The sequence below is a fragment of the Canis lupus genome, chromosome 8 (genome assembly GCF_003254725.2).
Source record: "Canis lupus dingo isolate Sandy chromosome 8, ASM325472v2, whole genome shotgun sequence".
Taxonomy (NCBI): domain Eukaryota; kingdom Metazoa; phylum Chordata; class Mammalia; order Carnivora; family Canidae; genus Canis; species Canis lupus.
Genome location: NC_064250.1, coordinates 73172960 through 73193996, shown reverse-complemented (window position 1 = coordinate 73193996; position 21037 = coordinate 73172960). Strand labels below are relative to the sequence as shown.

Here is a 21037-nt window from a genome sequence, read left to right as displayed (position 1 = left end):
TGTCCCCAGAAAACACTGATGGTGAACCTACTAAAGATTTAAAACAACCACCTTAAAGATACTCAAAGAACTATAGGCGGATGTGGAGAAATTCAAGAAAATGATGTATGAACAAAATGTAAATATCAATAAAGAAATAGAAAATCTAAAAGGGAATAAAGGGGGAAGGAGAAAAAATGAGTGGGAAATATCAGAAAGGGAGACAGAACATGAGAGACTTCTAACTCTGGGAAATGAACAAGGGGTGGTGAAAAGGGAGGTCGCCAGGGGATGGGGGTGATTGGATGATGGGCACTGAGGGAGGCACTTGATAGGATAAGCACTGGGTGTTATGCTATATGTTGGCAAATTTAACTCCACTAAAAAAAAATCTAAAAAGAAACCAAGAATAAATTTGGGATGTCAGGGATCCCTGGGTGGTGCAGCGGTTTGGCGCCTGCCTTTGGCCCAGGGCGCGATCCTGGAGACCCGGGATCGAATCCCACATCGGGCTCCTGGTGCATGGAGCCTGCTTCTCCCTCTGCTTGTATCTCTGCCTCTGTCTCTCTCTCTGTGTGACTATCATAAATAAATTTTAAAAATTAAAAAAAAATTTGGGATGTGAAAAGTACAGTAGCTGAAATGAATAATTCACTAGATAGATTCAAAGCAGATTTGCTCTTTTCCTCCCCGGCTGCTTGAAGCTCGGCCGCCATCATGAATGACACAGTAACTATCCGGACCAGGAAGTTCATGACCAACCGACTGCTTCAGCGGAAACAGATGGTCATTGATGTTCTTCACCCCGGGAAGGCAACAGTACCTAAGACAGAAATACGGGAAAAACTAGCCAAAATGTACAAGACCACACCAGATGTCATATTTGTATTTGGATTCAGAACCCATTTTGGTGGTGGCAAGACAACTGGCTTTGGGATGATTTATGATTCCTTGGATTATGCAAAGCAAAATGAACCCAAACATAGACTTGCAAGACATGGCCTGTATGAGAAGAAAAAGACTTCAAGAAAACAGCGCAAAGAACGTAAAAACAGAATGAAGAAAGTCAGGGGGACTGCAAAAGCCAACGTTGGTGCTGGCAAAAAGTGAGCTGGAGATTGGACAACAGAAGGAGTAAAGATTCTGCAGTGGCTTTATCTGTGGTGATTGTGCAGATTTTTCATGAGAGGATTAATAAACTAAGAACGTTAAAAAAAAGATTCAAAGCAGATTTTACTTCTTTTTTCTTTTTTTTAACATATTTTTTTATTTTTTATAAATTTATTTTTTATTGGTGTTCAATTTGAAACATATAGAATAACACCCAGTGCTCATCCCATTTTATATTCATCAAATGAATGAGACCATATATAAATGCCTTTTGTTCAGTTAAAAAATAAAAATATTTAAAAATAAATAAATTAAAATAAAATAAAATAAAATATAAAAATATATTTTTTTAAAAAGCAGATTTTAGCAATGATTCCTTGAGAAGAGTCAATGAACCAGAAAATGGGACAAATTGAATGAACAAATACCATGGACTTTCTTCAGAGAGTTAGAACAAATTATTTTAAGATTTGTGTGGAATCAGAAAAGACCCCGAATAGCCAGGGGAATTTTAAAAAAGAAAACCATATCTGGGGGCATCACAATGCCAGATTTCAGGTTGTACTACAAAGCTGTGGTCATCAAGACAGGGTGGTACTGGCACAAAAACAGACACATAGATCAGTGGAACAGAATAGAGAATCCAGAAGTGGACCCTGAACTTTATGGGCAACTAATATTCGATAAAGGAGGAAAGACTATCCATTGGAAGAAAGACAGTCTCTTCAATAAATGGTGCTGGGAAAATTGGACATCCACATGCAGAAGAATGAAACTAGACCACTCTCTTTCACCATACACAAAGATAAACTCAAAATGGATGAAAGATCTAAATGTGAGACAAGATTCCATCAAAATCCTAGAGAAGAACACAGGCAACACCCTTTTTAAACTCGGCCATAGTAACTTCTTGCAAGATACATCCACGAAGGCAAAAGAAAAGCAAAAATGAACTATTGGGACTTCATCAAGATAAGAAGCTTTTGCACAGCAAAGGATACAGTCAACAAAACTCAAAGACAACCTACAGAATGGGAGAATATATTTGCAAATGACATATCAGATAAAGGGCTAGTTTCCAAGATCTATAAAGAACTTATTAAACTCAACACCAAAGAAACAAACAATCCAATCATGAAATGGGCAAAAGACATGAACAGAAATCTCACAGAGGAAGACATAGACATGGCCAACATGCATATGAGAAAATGCTCTGCATCACTTGCCATCAGGGAAATACAAATCAAAACTACAATGAGATACCACCTCACACCAGTGAGAATGGGGAACATTAACAAGGCAGGAAACAACAAATGTTGGAGAGGATGCGGAGAAAAGGGAACCCTCTTACACTGTTGGTGGGAATGTGAACTGGTGCAGCCACTCTGGAAAACTGTGTGGAGGTTCCTCAAACAGTTAAAAATAGACCTGCCCTACGACCCAGCAATTGCACTGTTGGGGATTTACCCCAAAGATACAAATGCAATGAAACGCCGGGACACCTGCACCCCGATGTTTCTAGCAGCAATGGCCACGATAGCCAAACTGTGGAAGGAGCCTCGGTGTCCAACGAAAGATGAATGGATAAAGAAGATGTGGTTTATGTATACAATGGAATATTACTCAGCTATTAGAAATGACAAATACCCACCATTTGCTTCAACGTGGATGGAACTGGAGGGTATTATGCTGAGTGAAGTAAGTCAGTCGGAGAAGGACAAACATTATATGTTCTCATTCATTTGGGGAATATAAATAATAGTGAAAGGGAAAATAAGGGAAGGGAGAAGAAATGTGTGGGAAATATCAGAAAGGGAGACAGAACGTAAAGACTGCTAACTCTGGGAAATGAACTAGGGGTGGTAGAAGGGGAGGAGGGCGGGGGGTGGGAGTGAATGGGTGACGGGCACTGGGTGTTATTCTGTATGTTAGTAAATTGAACACCAATAAAAAAAATGAAAAAAAATATTTAAAAATAAATAAATTAAAATAAAATAAAATAAAATATAAAAATATATTTTTTTAAAAAGCAGATTTTAGCAATGATTCCTTGAGAAGAGTCAATGAACCAGAAAATGGGACAATTGAATGAACAAATCTGAGGAACAGAATGAAAAAAGATTGAATAAAAGTGAATAGGCCTATGAGATGCCATCAAGTGGATCTGCATACTGTTTGTGGGAGTCCCAGAAAAAAAAAGGCAGAAAAAAGCAGAGAGACCATTTGAAGAAATAAGGACTGACAAATTCTGACGTTTGATGAAAGACATGAATATAAACATCCAAAAGCTCAATTAACTCGATTCAAGATGAACTAAGAGCCTTAGTGCCAAGTACTCAGGGTAGAAAAGTACACATAGTCCATGACTTTAAGATACATGAGACCATAGGATGATGGACAGGACTTGAAGGTCTACCCATCACTCACTGCCCACATGGAGGGCCATCAGCCTGTGTCACCCACGACGCCATCTAGCACCAGCGACTTCCCTGCCGAGCTGCTTTCTCCTCCCCGTCCCTGCTTCTGTAACCCTATAACCCGAAGACCGTGCTCTTTCAGAACAGGCTCAGGGCCATAGGTGAGAGAGCAGAAAGGAGTTTCCACATGGCCCAGAGCCTGACCGGGTGCCCAGGTTCGCTGTGATTGACAGCTAGCATGGGGGTGCTCTGGTGGGTAGGCACGAGGAGCCAGTGCTAGTACATCCCACTGAGGTCAAGGGCATGGCGGACGTGGTGCTCACCGCCCCTGCAGGCCCATCCCGGAGCCCTGGCCCAGGCAGCTGTGCCCCGCGTCCCCCATGCAGGCCCTATCCATGGTGCTGCCTGGTCAGCTCTGCTCTGCCAGCTGCTATCCCCGGGCTCCCCCACCACAGTCCCTGCACAATTCCTTCCTTCCACACAAGAGCCCCTCTGCTCACCTGCTCCTTCCTCGTTCAGCCCCAATGCCCAGGCCACCAACCCTTTCACTGTTGTAGTCGCCCTGCCTTCCTAAAGACGTGAGCTGGGATGGGACAGCACGGAGCCTTCTCCAGCTGCCCCCTCCCTTGGCACACAGGGCCAGTGTGGGGCCCACACGTGCGCACGGGCCGACTCCAGGGTGGGACTCAAGGGGTGCAGGTGTGTTGGGGGCTTGACCATGAAAGCCCTGATGCACTTCACACATGATTCCTACCTAAAAGCCTTGTGCAGTTTGTGTGGACACCCTGGACGGGGCTGCAACACAGGATCAGGGTGGGCAGCCAAGGCCCCCACTCTTCAGACATGTGGGGACCCCCTGATGGCAACCACACAGGCTCCCAGAGCAGGGACATGTGGGGGTAGGTCAGGCCAGCCCACAAGGCTCCCAGCTCAGCTCCAGAGGCCAAAGAGAGACCAGCTGAGGCTGCAACATGGCCTGGGCTGGCTGTGGGGGCCCAGATAGGTCATCCTCCAAACACCCCATGTTAGGTTAAATTATTTCAACCTGCCACCATGGGTGGAGACAGGGCAGATGGCATTCTCCTGGGAGGACAGGACAAATCCCAGGGCTACAGCCACACTGCTCGCTGGTCAGGGCACAGAGAGGAGCCCACCAGGGTTGGGGTCCCTGAGGACCCAGGGAGGGCTGGTGTCTCTGGGCTGGAGGGACCAGGCTGCAGGCATTTCCTGAACAAACAACAGCACATGGGGCTGACCTGGGCCTCCTGGGCTAACCCCTAGGGACCCTGGGTATCTAACATACTCCACCCACACACACTAACATGAGCAGTCCTTGGCTCTGTGTGGACTTCCCCCAGACCCTGTAAGACAGAAACCACCCAGAAGAAAAGGGAACTCTGGGATGCAGGCCAGACCATTTGGTTTCGAAGCTATGTTAATATTTCCAGGGCTGCTGGGACCTAGGAAGGAAGGCTGTGGGCACAGAGCTCAGCCACAAAGAGCCCTGGGGCGGGGGGGGGTGTCAGGGCAGGGATAGGGCAGGCTGCAGGGGGACTGAGGCTGCAGGAAAGCCATGGCCACAGCCTGGACCGAGATGAGTGGAGTGTGCCCGGAGCCAGGACAGAGGGAGGGAGGTGGGGCAGCAGAACCAGCCACAGGACCTGAGGAGACACCAGGCCCTCAGGACCCATGGAGGCAGCAGCAGCTGAGCCGGCAACGGAGAAGGCAGGCCGCCCGTGGGCCTACATGACATCCCAGGAACACATCGGTTGAGTGCGATGGGACAAGCACACCCAGCCAACATGGGTGGATGCATGACACACTGATGTCTGGGGGAAGGACCTGGACCATCAAGTAACATGACGGGCCCGGTGGGCAGGAGCCTGAGGGCTGCCCTTCATCACACCTGCAGGGGCCCAGGCCTAGACTGCATGAGCCACTGAAGGAGCAATGTCTAGATGGACAGGTGGGTCCCAGGTGAGGATGTGGGGGGGCTACTCACCAAAAGAGAGGAAGACACCCCAGGGAGCCCGGGGCCTGTCCAGGTTAAGGAAGCAGCTCAAGCCCCCGGGAGGGTCACAGGTGAGGGCCAAGCAGCCCTGAGCTGCATCAGATGAGCAGAGGTGAGTTGAAGTGGAGCAGGGGGACCAGCATAGGCTTGCGGGACCCAGAGCCCAGGTCAGCAGAGGGGCTGAGGGGTGGATCCACATGGATGGGAGCCCAGGGCTGAGGGCAGGATCCAATCCGGGACACAGGGTGGGGGGTGGGACGCAGGGCAGGGGCAGACCTGGAGCACACAGAGACTGGGGTGCAGCTGACAGAGCTCTGGGGACAGATCCCAGGACAGGAGGGTGGGGGATGCAGTGTCCAGGAGATCCTGGGACCAGGAGAGAGCAGCCATAGGTGAGCAGGAGCCACGGGGGGCAGCATGAGCAGAGGGTTGCCTATGGATCCCAGGGAGCAGGGAAGCTGGTGTAAGGGAGCAGGGGCAGGTGGGGGAGTAGGAGGGGCAGGGGTCACCCCATGAGGACACGGTGCAGAGGAGCTGGTGCAGGTGACCAGGGCAGGTGGGGAAGCAGGAGGGGTAAGGGTCACCCCAGGAGCTCAGGGTGCAGGGGAGCTGGTATAGGGGATCAGGGGCAGGTGGGAGAGTAGGAGGGGCAGGGGTCACCCCAGGAGGACAGGGGCAGGGGAGCAGGTGCAGGTGAGCAGAGCAGCGGGGAGAGCAAGAGGTGCAGGGGTCACCCCAGGAGCTCAGGGAGCAGGGGGCTGGTGTAGGGCGCAGGGGCAGGTTGGTGAGCAGGAGGTGCAGGAGTCACCCCAGGAGCTCAAGGAGCAGGGAGGTTGGTGTAGGGGAGCAGGGGCAGGTGGGAGAGCCGGAGGGTCAGGAGTCAGCCTAGGAGCTCAAGGAGCAGGGGGGCTGGTGCAGGGGAGCAGAGCAAGTGGGAGAGCAGGAGGTGCAGGGGTCAGCCCAGGAGCTCAGGGAGCAGGGGGGGCTGGTTTAGGGCACAGGGGCAGGTTGGGGAGCAGGAGGTGCAGAGGTCACCCCAGGAGCTCAGGGAGCAGGGAGGTTGGTGTAGGGGAGAAAGGGCAGGTGGGAGAATAGGAAGGACAGTGGTCACACCAGGAACTCAGGGTGCAGGGGAGCTGGTGCAGGGGAGCAGAGCAGGTGGGAGAACAGGAGGGGCAGGTGTCAGCCCAGGAGCTCAGGGAGCAGGGGGGCTGGTGTAGGGTGCAGGGGCAGGTTGGGGAGCAGTGGGTGCAGGGGTCACACCAGGAGCTCAGAGAGCAGGGAGGCTGGTGTAGGGGAGCAGGGGCAGATGGGGGAGCAGGGGGTGCAGAGGTCACCCCAGGAGCTCAGGGAGCAGGGAGGTTGGTGTAGGGGAGCAGGTGCAGGTGGAGGAGTAGAAGGGGCAGGGGTCAGCCCAGGAGCTCAGGGAGCAGGGGGGCTGGTGTAGGGCGCAGGGGCAGGTTGGGGAGCAAGGGGTGCAGGGGTCACACCAGGAGCTCAGGGAGCAGGGGGGCTGGTCTAGGGCGCAGGGGCAGGTTGAAGAGCAGGGTTGCAGGGATCACACCAGGAGCTCAGTGAGCAGGGAGGTTGGTATAGGGGAGCAGGAGCAGGTGGGGGAGCAGGAGGTGCAGAGGTCACCCCAGGAGCTCAGGGAGCAGGGAGGTTGGTGTAGAAGAGCAGGCACAGGTGGAGGAGTAGGAGGAACAGGGGGCACCCCAGGAGCTCAGGGTTCAGGGGAGCTGGTGCAAGGGAGCAGAGCAGGTGGGAGAGCAAGAGGGGCAGGGTTCACCCCAGGAGCTCAGGGAGCAGATGGGCTGGTGCAGGGGAGCAGAGCAGGTGGGAGAGCAGGAGGGGCAGGGGTCACCCCAGGAGTTCAGGGTGCAGGGGAGGTGGTGTAGGGGAGCAGGGGCAGGTTGGGGAGCAGGAGGTGCAGAGGTCACCCCAGGAGCCCAGGGGGCAGGGGAGCTGGTGCAGGTGAGCAGGGAAGGTTGGGGAACAGGAGGGGTAGGGGTCACCCAGCTCAGGGAGCAGCACACCTGAGGAGGTGAAGGGGCTGGTCAGGGAGCAGGGGGGACAAGGGTCACCCCAGGAGTCCAGGGAGGGAGCTGGGGAGCTGGTGCAAGAGACAGGGGTAGGTGGGGGAACAGGAGTGACAGGGATCACCCCAGGAGCTTATGGATCAGGGTGTGAGGAGGCGAAGGGGCAGGTGGGGAAGCAGGAGGGACAGTGGTCACCACAGAAGCCAGGGAGCAGGCTAGTTGAGGAGATTAAGGGGCAGATGGGGAAGCAGTAGGGAGAAGGGTCACCCCAGGAGCTCAGGGAGCAGTGGAGCCAGTGCAGGGGAGGTGGTGCAAGTGAGCAGGGGAGGTGGGGAACAGGAGGGGTAGGGGTCACGCCAGGAGCTGAGGGAGCAGGGGAGCTGGAACAGGGGAGCAGGGGCAGGTGGGAGAGCAGGAGAGGCAGGGGCCAAACCCTAGGAGCCCAGGAAGCAAGGAGCTGCTGCAGGTGAGCAGGGCATGTGGGGGAACAACAGGGGCAGGCATCATCCCAAGAGCCCAGGCAGCAGAGGAGCTGGTGCAGGGGAACAGAGCAGGTGCGAGAGCAGGAGGGGCAAGGGTGACCCCAGGAGCTCAGTGTGCAGGGGAGCTGGAGTAGGGGAGAGGGGCTGGTGGGGGAGCAGGAGAGCCAGGGGTTACCCCAGGATCCCAGGGAGCAGGGGAGCTGGTGTAGGGGTGCTGGTGTAAGTGAGCAGAGTAGGTGGGGAACCGGAGGTGCAGGGTTCATCCAGGAGTACAGGGAGTGGGTAGCTCATGCTGGGGAGCAGGGGCAGGTGGGTGAGCAGAAGGGGCAGAAGACACCCCAGGAGCGAAGGGAGCAGGGGAGCAGGTGCAGGTTAGCAGGGCAGGTAGGGGAGCAGGAGGGGCAGGAGTCACCCCAGGATCGCAGGAAGCAAGGAGATGCTGCAGGTGAGCAGGGTCAGATGGGGAACAGGAGGGGCAGGGGTCACCCAGGATCTCAGTGCTCAGGAGAGCTGGTGCTGGGGAGCAGGGGCAGGATGGGGAGCAGTAAGGGCAAGGATCATGCCAGGAGATCAGGGAGCAGAGGAGGTAGTGCAGGTAAGCAGGGCAGGTGGGAGAGCAGGAGGTGCAGGAGTCACCCTAGGAGCTCATGGTGCAGGGGAGCTGATGCAGGGAAGCAGGGACAGGTGGGAGAGCAGGAGAGACAGGGGTAAGTCACCCCAGGAGCCCTAGGAGCATGGGGAGTAGAGGAGATGAACTGGCAAGTGGGGGAGCATGAGGGACTGGGGTCACCCCAAGAGACCAGGGAGCAGGGGAGCTGGTGCAGGAGAGCAGGGGTCGGTGAAGGAGCAGGCAGGGCAGGGTCACCCCAAAGCTCAGCGAGCAGGGGAGCTGGTTAAGGTGCGCAGGGCAGGTGCGCAGGGGTCACTGCAGGAGCTCAGGCAGCAGGGGAGCTGGTGTAGGGGAGCAGGGCAGGTGGGGAGCAGGAGGGGCAGGGGTTACCCCAGGAGCTCAGGGATCAGGGGAGCTGGTGCAAGACAGCAGGGGCAGATGGGGACAGGAAGTGCAGGGGTCACCCCAGGAAACCAGGGAGAAGGGATCGGGTGCAGGGGAGCAGGGCAGTAGGGGAGCAGGAGGGGAAAGGGTCACCCCAGGAGCTCAGGCAGCAGGGAGCTAGTGCAGATGAGCAGGGCAGGTGGGGAGCAGGAGGGGCAGGGGTCACCCCAGGAACCCAGAAGCAGGGGAGCAGGTGCAGGGGAGCAGGGGTAAGCGGGGAAGCAGGTGGTTCATGAATCACCCCAGGATCTCAGGGAGCAGGGGAGCAGGTGCAGGGGAGCAGGACAGGTGGGTAGCAGGAGGGGCAGGGGTCACCCCAGGATCTCAGGGAGCAGGGGTGCAGGTGCAGGGGAGCAGGGCAGGTGGAGAGCAGGAGGGGCAGGGGTGCACTCAGATCTCAGCTCAGCGAAGCCCAGGAACATGCCCCATCTCAGAGGCCCAGGGGGGCAGGGAGGTTCCACCTTGTTCCAAAATCTCAGCACCAAGGCCTGAGCGCCCAGCGGGGCTGCACAGTGCAGCGGCTGAGCCGGCGCCGCCCATGCAGGGGCTGAGGGTCAGGGCAGCTGAGCCTCCTGGACTCAGGGAGTGTGAGGCAGTGAGGCCGGGTGGGGAGCAGAGCCTCACCAGGAAGACCTTGGAGCCCAGGGGAAGGGGGGCCACTCTAGGAATGAGTGAGCCACAGGTTTCCAGTAAGGGCAGCAGTGCAGTTCTGCAGACCTTGAGACCGGCCCGGGAGGAGGGTCAGGGCCAGCCGGGTGTCGGGGTGCAGGGCCGAGGATCCAGAGGTAGGAGAACAAGGGGCCCATGGGGAGCCCCAGGCAGGGCTGCCAGCCATGGTGGGCATGCGAGGGCAGCTTCAGGGCCCTGAGCTGAGCAGCGGGGCCCAGTGTCCAAGGGGACAAGCCGCCGGGTGGTGGCATCTGAGCTGCAGCCTACTTGCTGTCACCATGCAGGAGGGGACAGCCAGGGCAGGGCCACGCTCCCTCCCACCCCGAGGAGCGCACAGGCTCAGGGCAGCCCTGGGTGCGGGAGGCCTGTGGGAGCTGCCTGGGCCCCAGAGCAGGGGTGACAAAGGCTGGGGCCAAGGCAGGAGCTGCCCTGAGGGACGTCAGGAAGCCATGCCTGGGACAGTCCCGACGGCTCGGGCAGGGACGGGATCCAGGCCCAGGTGCTTGGCTGCAGAGCTGACCCAGACATCGTGGAGCCTGGAGGGCACATGGTAGCCCAGGATGAGAGCTCCATCCTGAGCTCCATCCTGAGGGGCCTGGGCAGTGCAAATCCCTGCTGGGGCAAGACGCAGTTGGACGGGGATAGCAGGCCTGGGCTCAGGAGACCAGCAGGAGCCCACTGGGCGCAGGGCCCCCAGGTCAGGGCTCCCACAAAGGCTGTGGTCAGGTGGGGCAGCCAGAGAAAACCTGAATGGGGACCCAGTGGCCGAGGCCCTGGGGATGTGATCCAGGTGGTCACCCAGCACTGTCCAGGCCGATGAGTCCAGCTTCTGTGGCCACAGCGAGCTGGGCCGCACGCTTGGTGTGCAGACTCCCTGAAGCATGTGGGCGTGGTGCTCAGAGCCACCCCAGGCCAGGCACCCCTGAGACCCTGGGGGTCTCACAGCCTCCTCTCTTGCAGCCTCCACCACGGCCCCCTCGGTTTTCCCACTGGCCCCCAGCTGCGGGTCCACTTCCGGCTCCACGGTGGCCCTGGCCTGCCTGGTGTCAGGCTACTTCCCCGAGCCTGTAACTGTGTCCTGGAATTCCGGCTCCTTGACCAGCGGTGTGCACACCTTCCCGTCCGTCCTGCAGTCCTCAGGGCTCTACTCCCTCAGCAGCATGGTGACAGTGCCCTCCAGCAGGTGGCCCAGCGAGACCTTCACCTGCAACGTGGCCCACCCGGCCAGCAAAACTAAAGTAGACAAGCCAGGTGAGACGTCGGACCTCAGAGAGGGGTCCACTTGGGGACAAGCCAGATCAGCTGTCCCTCCCAGACCCACGTCACCGGGGAGTCACCTCAGTGTCCCCGTCCTCAAGGCCTCCCCTTTCTGGGAAGGTGTCCTCTGGGCGTGGCTGCCTGGTCCAGATGACCACAGGCTGCATTCCCCACTGTATTCCCAGGACCCATTGGGTGCCACGGCTCGAGGGTCCCCTAAGTTCACCCCAAGACCTGTGCCCACACCAGGCCCCCAGTAACCCCCAGTCTGCTCTCTCTGCAGTGCTCAAAAGAGAAAATGGAAGAGTTCCTCGCCCACCTGATTGTCCCAAATGCCCAGGTGAGTCAGCAGGGCCCTGCTCTGCATCCCAAGCCGATGGTGCACACCCAGGCACAGCCTGATGGGCTAATGGGTGTTGGAGAAGTCCACCGAAGTGCTACCTCATCCTTGTGTCTTCCATTTTAGCCCCTGAAATGCTGGGAGGGCCTTCGGTCTTCATCTTTCCCCCGAAACCCAAGGACACCCTCTTGATTGCCCGAACACCTGAGGTCACATGTGTGGTGGTGGATCTGGACCCAGAAGACCCTGAGGTGCAGATCAGCTGGTTCGTGGACGGTAAGCAGATGCAAACAGCCAAGACTCAGCCTCGTGAGGAGCAGTTCAATGGCACCTACCGTGTGGTCAGTGTCCTCCCCATTGGGCACCAGGACTGGCTCAAGGGGAAGCAGTTCACGTGCAAAGTCAACAACAAAGCCCTCCCATCCCCGATCGAGAGGACCATCTCCAAGGCCAGAGGTAGGCAGCAGGGCATAGGGGCTGCAGGGAGGGAGAGTTGCCCTGTAAATTGATACCAGTCCTCCACCCTGATAGTGACCATCTGTGCTGATCCTTTACCCCATAGGGCAGGCCCATCAGCCCAGTGTGTATGTCCTGCCGCCATCCCGGGAGGAGTTGAGCAAGAACACAGTCAGCTTGACATGCCTGATCAAAGACTTCTTCCCACCTGACATTGATGTGGAGTGGCAGAGCAATGGACAGCAGGAGCCTGAGAGCAAGTACCGCACGACCCCGCCCCAGCTGGACGAGGACGGGTCCTACTTCCTGTACAGCAAGCTCTCTGTGGACAAGAGCCGCTGGCAGCGGGGAGACACCTTCATATGTGCGGTGATGCATGAAGCTCTACACAACCACTACACACAGAAATCCCTCTCCCATTCTCCGGGTAAATGAGCAACACGCCCGGCACCCAGCAAGCCCCCCACCCTTGGCTCTCAGGATCCCATGAGGATGCCTGAGCCCCCATCCCTGTGTACATAACCCCGGGTAGGCACCTGGCATGAAATAAAGCACCCAGTACTGCCCTGGGACCCTGCACGCTGTCATGGTTCTTTCCGGGACAGAGCCCAGGACACCCGGGCACTGGGTGGTACGGGCAGGCCAGCTCTGAGTCTAAGGTGTCACCATTGGTGGGTGAGCTCTGCACCTCGAGTGGGGAGGGCTGCACAGGCTGCCACAACGTGGGGCCAGGAGCCGCCTGAGCCTGGGGAGCGCACTTTGCCAGAGGTCCAGCCCCTGTGGGCCCTCAATCCAGCCAGAAGCTAGCCAGGGCTGGGGTGTGTGGACGGGGATGGCAGGAGTTGTCCCCTCCAGGAACCCTCAGGGAAATGAGCACGCAAACCTTCCCACCTCTGTACCGAGTTGTGGGACACTGGCCTGTCCTCATGCCCTGGGCTCCCTGTCCCCTGAGCCTGCGGAGAGCTCTGCTTGGCAGCTCTTGTCAACACAGTAGCCATGCTTGTCCTGTCAGGAAAAGACAGGCCCTATTTGCCCTCAGACATGACACTCCATCCATGTACAGTCCCCCACCCTACCTCCAGGTGAGGAGGTCCCACCTGAGTTCATCCCCCTGGGCCAGGCCCATCCACTCATGGGGACACTCACCCCGTGCCCCAGTGGGGCAGAGGCAGGTGGCCCTGAGTGCCCAGGGGAGGGACCATTGGAGACCTCCACATGGACACTGAGTTCAGATCCATTGAAAACAAGCCCATCGTGCTGAGCACCGCCACCTTCTCAGTAACACACACAGACACACAGACACACACACACACACACACACAGACACACACACACACACACACACACAGACCTTATACCCTGGGTCCCACACAGGACCAACTGCAGTGCCCAGAGAAGAGCCAGTCTTAGGAACCCTCACCATGGGCAACACCCTGGTCCCCACCCCTTCCAATGCCCATCAGTTGCTCAGCAGCTCATCCACACACTGTCCACACCGACCTGCCCTCCTCTGCCCCAGGGAACCTACACCCCCTCTTGACGTGCACAAAACCCCCACAACCCAACTTATCCTGATGCTCTCACACACTTGTTCACTAGGGACACTCCCTGTCACTCTGGGCCCTTTTTTATTCTCCGCTGACCCTCCCACAAGAGCCTGGACCCCCAGGGCAAGAGGAGGTGTGGCAGTCAAGGCGCCTTCTCCCCACAGGGTCCAACACAGGGCAGAGCAGAGAGGGAGTGGGTCCTCCACTGGCCTGGCCAAAGCGGTAGGGCTGGGGTGCTGAGGCTGGCACCCAGGGTTGCAGAGGGTTGTGACTGTCCCTCAGGGAATCTGCCCCTCTGCCGGCCCAGTACTGACCACCCCCTTCCTGTCCAGAGCTGATCCTGGATGACAGCTGTGCTGAGGACCAGGACGGGGAGCTGGACGGGCTGTGGACCACCATCTCCATCTTCATCACCCTCTTCCTGCTCAGCGTGTGCTACAGCGCCACTGTCACCCTCTTCAAGGTGGGCACACCCATACTGTCCCCGGACTATAGCCCACTGTCCCATCACTGCCCTCACCATGTGCCTGCACGGACCCCACAATGACATGCTGACTCCACTCTGTTGGCATATTGACTCTTTGCTGTGCACTCACTTCCCCTCCCTATCCACACAATGTCCCCACACTGTCCCCTCATTTTCTCTTCATTGTCCCCACTCTGTCCCCACACTGACTTCTCACTGTCCCCTCACTCACTCATCACTGTATCCATTGTCTCATTTCTGTCCCCACACCATCCCCACACTGCCTCTTCATGGTCCCAACGCTGACTCCTCACTGTCTACATACTATACTCATACTGCCCCCTCTTGATCCCTCACTGTCCCCTGATGTCCCATCATTATCCCTCACTGCCCTCTCATTGTGTCCCACTCTCCCCACTCTGTCCCCTTTCTCCTCCCTGTCTCCTCACAGTTCCAACACTCCCCTCACTTTCCCCTCACTGTCCCCACACAGTCCCCACCCTCTCTCCTCATTTCCCCGCCACTGTCCCTTCTTTCTCCTCAATGTCCCCACAAAGTCCCCCCACTGTCTCTTCACTGTCGCCACAAAGTACCCTCACTGTCACCTCACTATCCCAATACTGTCCCTCAAAATCCCCCACAAAGTCCCCTCACTGTCTCCGCACTGTCTCCTCACTATCCCCACACTGTCCCTTCACTGTCCCCACACTGTCCTGTCACTGTCTCTTCAATGTCTCCTCACTATCCCCCCACCGTTCCCTTCTGTCACCACACTTTCCCAAACTATCCTGTCACCATTCCCACAATGTCCCTAACTGTCCGCTTATTGGCCCGTCACTATCCTCTCACTGACACCTCATAGTCCCCACACCATCCCCACATTCTGTCCTCACTGTCTCCTCACTCTCCCCTCACTGTTCCCACAAAGTCCCCTCACAGTCCTTTCACTGTCCCTCACAATCCCCACAAAATCCCCCCACTGTCTCTTCACTATCTCCATACTGTCCCTCACTGTCCCTAAAGTCTTATCATCTTCTCCTCACTATCCCCACACTGTCCCTTCACTGTCCCCACACTGTCCTCTCACTGTCTTCTCACTATCCCCACACAGTCCTCTCACTGTCTTCTCACTGTCCCCACACTATCCCTACACAGTCTCCTCACTGTTCCTCACTGTTCCCTCACTCTCACCACAGTGTCCCAAACGCTGTGCTCACTTATGCCTCACAGTCCCCATACTGTTCCCTCATATTGTCCTCACTGCCTCCTCACTATCCCCTCACTGTCACCACAAAATCCCCTCACAGTCCCCTCACTGTCCCCAAACAATCCCTCACTGTCCCCACAATGAACCCAAAATGTCCTCTCACTCATGCTTCACTGTCCCCACACCGTCCCATCATCTGTCCTCACTGTCTCCTCACTAACCTCTCACTATCCCCACAAAGTCCCCTCACACTCCCCTCATTGTCCAAACAATCCCCACAAAGCCCCCCTCACTGTCTCCTCACTATCTCCACACTGTCGCTTCTCAGTCCCAACCTTGTCCTCTCACTGTCTGCTCCCTCTCCCCACACTGTCCCTTCCAGGATCCCCTCACAATACCTAGCCTTGGGGGCAGGAGCTTGGTCATGGAGGGAGGCAGTCTGTGGGGGTCCAGGCCAAGCTCACACCCTCCCCTCCCTGATGCAGGTGAAGTGGATCTTCTCATCAGTGGTGGAGCTGAAGCGCACGATTGTCCCCGACTACAGGAATATGATCGGGCAGGGGGCCTAGGGCCAGCCCTCTGGGAAGGATGTCCAGAACTGCCCTAGACCCCATGTACAAAACGGGTGCCTAGGTGTGTACCGCTTGGCCTGCTGCCAGGCCTGCTCCTCTGCCATCTGACCTTGCCACCCTCTGACCTCACAGCCACCCTGGGTTTTCACCTCCACCATCTGGCCTCATGGCCACTATGGGCTGCATCCTGACCCCTGGTCCACTGTTTGGAGAACCAAGGGAACAAAAAGAATGCCTCCAACCTGAGCTGATGGACGCCTGCTGGCCCCTCCTAGCAGCCACCAAGATACACCTGGGACCATGTGGACACTGAGGCATAGGGCAGTATGGCTCTCAGGGGATGGCCCCTGGGTAGACCAGCATGTTGATCCCCCAAGAGGCAGATGGCAGTGAGTCCAGTGTCTATCTGGGCAGGGTATGGCCTCTGTGCACACCCTATCCAGACCAGGCTCCAGAATGCAGGATGTCCCCAGACAGGCACGTTCTGGCATGTTGAGAGGAAGCCATGGGTCGTTGTCACCCAAACGGAAACTCCTGATGTGTTGCTAATGGTCAGTCACGTCTTCTCCAGAAGGAGGAGATCATAGTGAGAGGGCCCGGGTCTGAGGCTGCTGCAGAAGCCCCACAGCTGCTGGATGACAACACTTGGGGAAGCAGTGATGTCACCCAGACAGGCCTCCTGGAGAGGGGCCTGCTGACCTGGTCCCAGGCAGGAGGACACAGGCTCCATGGACAGAGCTGGAGGATCTTGGAGGGCCAAGGCAGCAGACCAAGCCCACTCTGTCCTTGGCCTGGACCTGAGTCCCATGGGGCAGGAACTCCTTTTAGCTTGCAGTTCCGGGGAAGTAGCAGGGGTCAGAGAGAGTGCCCATGGCCATGGGTAATGGCTGGGGAACCCCAAGGCCTGGATCTCTGCCTGTCCTAGAGCTACTGCCAGGTGGGAGCCCCTACATGGCCTGAGACAGCCGTGCCCGGAGGAGAAGCAGAGCCCCCGTACCCCCTGGGAGAGAATGTGCAGGGATCATGCAAATGAAAGCCACTCTTGTAGCTTGGCTAGCTTGTTTTAATCTCTTTACATTTCTGGAGCTTATTAATTCCTTACAATTTCTTTCTTTTCTTGAAGACAATAAAATCTTTAAAAATTCCAGAAATCACTGGGGAAAGGCTTCCTCTGTCGATGGGCGAGTGAAATCCACAGCCATGCCACATCATGCATTGGCTCCCTCCAGCCGTAGGAATTGGGTGGAGAGCAGACCCAGCCTGGGGCTGGAGGCACAATGGCTGCCCGCCTTGGACGTGGACAGAGCAACGGACATGTGTTGGGTGTGTATTAGTTAGTGCAGGCTGCCAGACAAAGATCCCGATTCTGGCATCTTAAACCACATGCATTTATGCTTTCACAGTCCTAGTAGCCGGCAGTGGGAGATACATGCCTCACAGGGCCCCTCTCCATGTCCTCCCTGGCCGACCTCCTATACTGCCCATATCCTGACACCTGCTCTTACAAATACAGAAGTTCATGTGGAAGAACAGCAATGCTGATGGGGCTAATGACCTCCTTTCACCTTGCTACCTCTCAAAGAACCCATCTCAAATGCAGCCACAATCTGAGGTTCAGGGTCACGACACAAGACTTGAATTTGGGGGACATATTTAGGCCAATGCAGGCTGGTTGTGTCCAGGCACAAGTACCAGATGGGATCACTGGTGAAGGCCAGGACAGGCAAGGCCATGGGGAGAGCATTGGCAAAGGTAAGCAAAGCAGGACACCAGTCAAGTGATCAGGGCACTGGGTCAGGAGAGACCCTAAGGGGATGTTGTGTGAACTCCACCTGGGGACAGAGTGACAGTGTTTTCCAGGTAAACAAGGAGTGAGGGTAGGCAGGGCACCAATGAATACTCAAGAAGGGTTGTTCACACGCAGGTCTACTCAGGCCGCAGATCCAGGGCCAGCAATTACAGAGTCGAGATTCTGGCCTTGTGGTGACTGGGAGGTCTCAGGTCCAAGAGAGATGCCCCTGGATCATAGGGGACACACACTACTCAGAGGCAGAGGCAGGACCATACTTCCCAGCTCTTTCAAGTAAAGTATCCAGGGAAGGGACGTGGGTTTGTTGGCAGCATTGGGCCTCCCCAGGCCAGCATGAGGCCGAGGGGCCAGGAGCCAAGCCACTGTCCATTCTGCCCGCCAGTGGGAGTGGGGAGTGGGCTCTGAGTCTGCAGTCCGATAGTGAAGCCTGAGGCCCAGGAAGAACACAGATCTTGATCAGCATGGCCGCGGCCCCCTGGGCTGGTAAGGAAACACCCTTCCAGCTCCCTGTGGGTGACAGGGAATTGTCTGCAGAACAGGGGCTGTCTCACCAGTGGTCAGGGTGGCAGGAGGGGCAGCCACAGACTCCTGACCTGGGACCCACGATTTACGTGCCACAGAGAGCACATCCAGGAGAATGACCCAGTCCTCAGGGACCCTGGAGACTCCAGGTTACCATCCTGAGGCTCACACCCACCCTCCAGCCCCTTCATACTACACATCTACCTGAGAAGCCAATTTGCCAGTGGCCACACAGCCTGCCCAGCCCCCTCCTACTCTGCGTGCCAGCACCTGCCCCATTCCTATTCCCTGGAACAATGATCATCCCACTTCCCACCCACCACTCCCAAGGGTATGGCAGGATCTCCCATAACAGGAGGAGCCCATGTCCTCCTTGCCAACACCAAGCCCAGACAGAACTACACTCTCACCCTCAGGGCTATGATGCCTACCCTGTGACTACTACTGCTCACAGGCTCTAGGGCTTCCAAATGTGACCCTCAAATATTGTCCGAGCACACAGACACCCTTCACATCTCCACATGCATCCTATCACCCACACACAGTATGTGAGACTTACACAAGCTTCAGAGACTATGCATCAAACAGCACAAGAGTAACAGACCAGAGGAAATAGATGAGAAGTAGGAGATAGAGACCCAGCATAACAGACCCAGGAAGAGAAGGATGAGAGTCAAAGGAAAGAGACCCAGAGTCACACAAACAGGAGGAGAATGAAGAGAAGTAGGTGATAGAGGCCCAGAGTCAAAGAACCATGAAGAGAAAGATGGGAACTAAGAGATAGAGACCCAGAGTTAAAGGACCAAGAGAAGAGTGAGTAGTTGCAGATACAGACCCAGAGTCACAGAACTAGGAGGTGAATGATGAGAGGTAAGAGATAGAGACCCAGAGGCCCAGAATCAGAAGATTGATGAGTGGTAAGTGATAGAGACCAAGAGTCAAGAACCTGGAGGTAAATGATGAGGAGAGACAGAGACCCAGAGTCACTGATCCAGAAGTTAGATGAGCAGTAAGAGATAGAGACCCCATGTCACACAGCCAGGAGGAGATTGATGAGAGGTAAGAGATAAGACCCAGAGACACAGAGCCAAGAGTAGCTTGATGATTGTATGAGAAAGAGACACAGGTCAAATAACCAGGAGGAGAAATGAGAGCTAAGAGATAGAGGCATGAGTCACAGAAGTGGGAGGAGTAGATGAGCGGTGAGAGACAGAGACCCAGAGTCACAGAACAGGAGGAGATTGTTGAGAGGTAAGAGTTAGAGACCCAGAGTCACACAAGCAGGAGGCAAGTGGTGAGAGGTAGAGATAGAGAACCAGAATCACAGAGCAGGAGGACATGGAAGAAAGTAAGAGAAAGAGACCCAGAGTTGCAGAAAACATTTAGAGAAATGAGAAGTAAGAGATAGAGGACCATGGATCACAGAAGCAGGAGGAGAGTGATGAGAAAAAAGAGATAAAGATCCACAGTTATAGAACCAAGAGAAGGATGAGAGGTTGCAGATACAGACCCAGAGTCATAGAACCAGGAGGTGATGGATGAGAGGTAAGAAATAGAGACCCATACAATGGAATATTACTCAGCTATTAGAAATGACAAATACCCACCATTTGCTTCAACGTGGATGGAACTGGAGGGTATTAGGCTGAGTGAAGTAAGCCAGTCGGAGAAGGACAAACATTATATGTTCTCATTCATTTGGGGAATATAAATAATAGTGAAAGGGAATATAAGGGAAGGGGGAAGAAATGTGTGGGAAATATCAGAAAGGGAGACAGAACGTAAAGACTGCTAACTCTGGGAAACGAACTAGGGTGGTAGAAGGGGAGGAGGGCGGGGGGTGGGAGTGAATGGGTGACGGGCACTGGGGGTTATTCTGTATGTTAGTAAATTGAACACCAATAAAAAATAAATTAAAAAAAAAGAAATAGAGACCCAAAATCACAGAACCATGAGATGAATAATGAGGAGTAAGAAATAGAGACCTAAAATCACATAACCAGGAGGTGAATGATGAGAGGTAAGAGATAGGGTCCCAAAGTCCCAAAGTCACAGAGCAAGGAGGGGATTTTTGAGAGGTAAGAGATAGAGACCCAGACTCAAATAACCAGAAGTAGAACTGAGAGGTAAGAGATTGAGTCCTGGAGTCACTAAAACTAGTAGAGATGAGAAGTAAGAAAGACCCAGGGTCACAGAATCAGAAGGAGACTGATGAGAGCTAAGAGATAGATATCCAGGACCACAGAGCAGGTGGAGATCGATGAGAGGTAGAGATTGTGACCCAGACACATAGAAGCCGGAGGAAATGATGACAGGTAAGATTTATAGACCCGGAGTCACAGAATCAGGAAAAGACAGATGAGAAGTAAGATAAAGAAACACAAGAGTCAAGAACCAGGAGGTAAATGATAAGAAGTATGAGATAGAGACATAGAGTCACACAAACAGGAGGAGAAAGATACGAGGTAAAATAGAAACCTAGAGTCAAGAACTAGGAGGTGAATGACAAGATGTAAGAGATAGAGACCTTGAGTCACAAAACCAAGAGGGAATAATGAGAAGCAGGAGATAGAGATCCAAAATCACAGAATCATGGGGGGAATGATGAGTGGTAAGAGGAGTAGTCCCATGTTTGAGAACCATGAAGTGAATGATGAGAGTTAAGATATAGAGACTTAGAGTCACAAAACAAGGAGAAACTTATGAGAGGTAAGAGATAGACACCCAACCTTTGGGTGAGGTCACAGAACCTTTGGGTGAGGGATGAGAGGTAAGATATAAAGACCCAGGGATCCCTGGGTGGCGCAGCGGTTTGGCGCCTGCCTTTGGCCCAGGGCGCGATCCTGGAGATCCGGGATCAAATCCCACGTCAGGCTCCCGGTGCATGGAGCCAGCTTCTCCCTCTGCCTGTGTCTCTGCCTCTCTCTCTCTCACTGTGTGCCTATCATGAATAAATAAAATTTAAAAAAAAGATATAAAGACCCAAAGTCACAGAACCATGAGGTGAATAATGAGGGGTAAGAAATGGAGACCCAGGGTTGAATAACCAGGAGGTAAATGATGAGAAGTAAGAGATAGGGCCCAAAGTCACAGAGCAAG

General features: G+C 55.1%; 1 protein-coding gene, 1 long non-coding RNA gene and 2 gene segments (V, D, J or C); all 4 read left to right on the top strand.

Moving 5' to 3' along the window:
- LOC112658003 (immunoglobulin heavy constant gamma 1-like) overlaps positions 1–12393 on the top strand; it is a 79202-nt gene extending 66809 nt beyond the window's left edge. Inside the window, 4 exon segments of the C gene segment in view lie at positions 10722–11012; positions 11302–11358; positions 11485–11814; positions 11921–12393. Of these exon segments, the coding sequence occupies positions 10922–11012; positions 11302–11358; positions 11485–11814; positions 11921–12249 (807 nt within the window).
- The window catches only part of LOC125755510 (immunoglobulin heavy constant gamma 1-like), a gene marked incomplete at its 5' end in the record, with an annotated part of 97386 nt that overhangs the window by 37113 nt on the left and 39236 nt on the right, over positions 1–21037 (top strand).
- On the top strand, positions 655–1197 carry LOC112658008 (40S ribosomal protein S24-like). The gene has a single exon (XM_035719892.1). It carries the CDS (start codon positions 697–699, stop codon positions 1087–1089), a length of 393 nt encoding a protein of 130 aa, XP_035575785.1. The 5' UTR covers positions 655–696; the 3' UTR covers positions 1090–1197.
- Positions 13147–16757, top strand: LOC118355497 (uncharacterized). The gene is made up of 2 exons (XR_004818060.2): positions 13147–13824; positions 15520–16757. It is a non-coding gene; the product is annotated as an uncharacterized LOC118355497 (long non-coding RNA).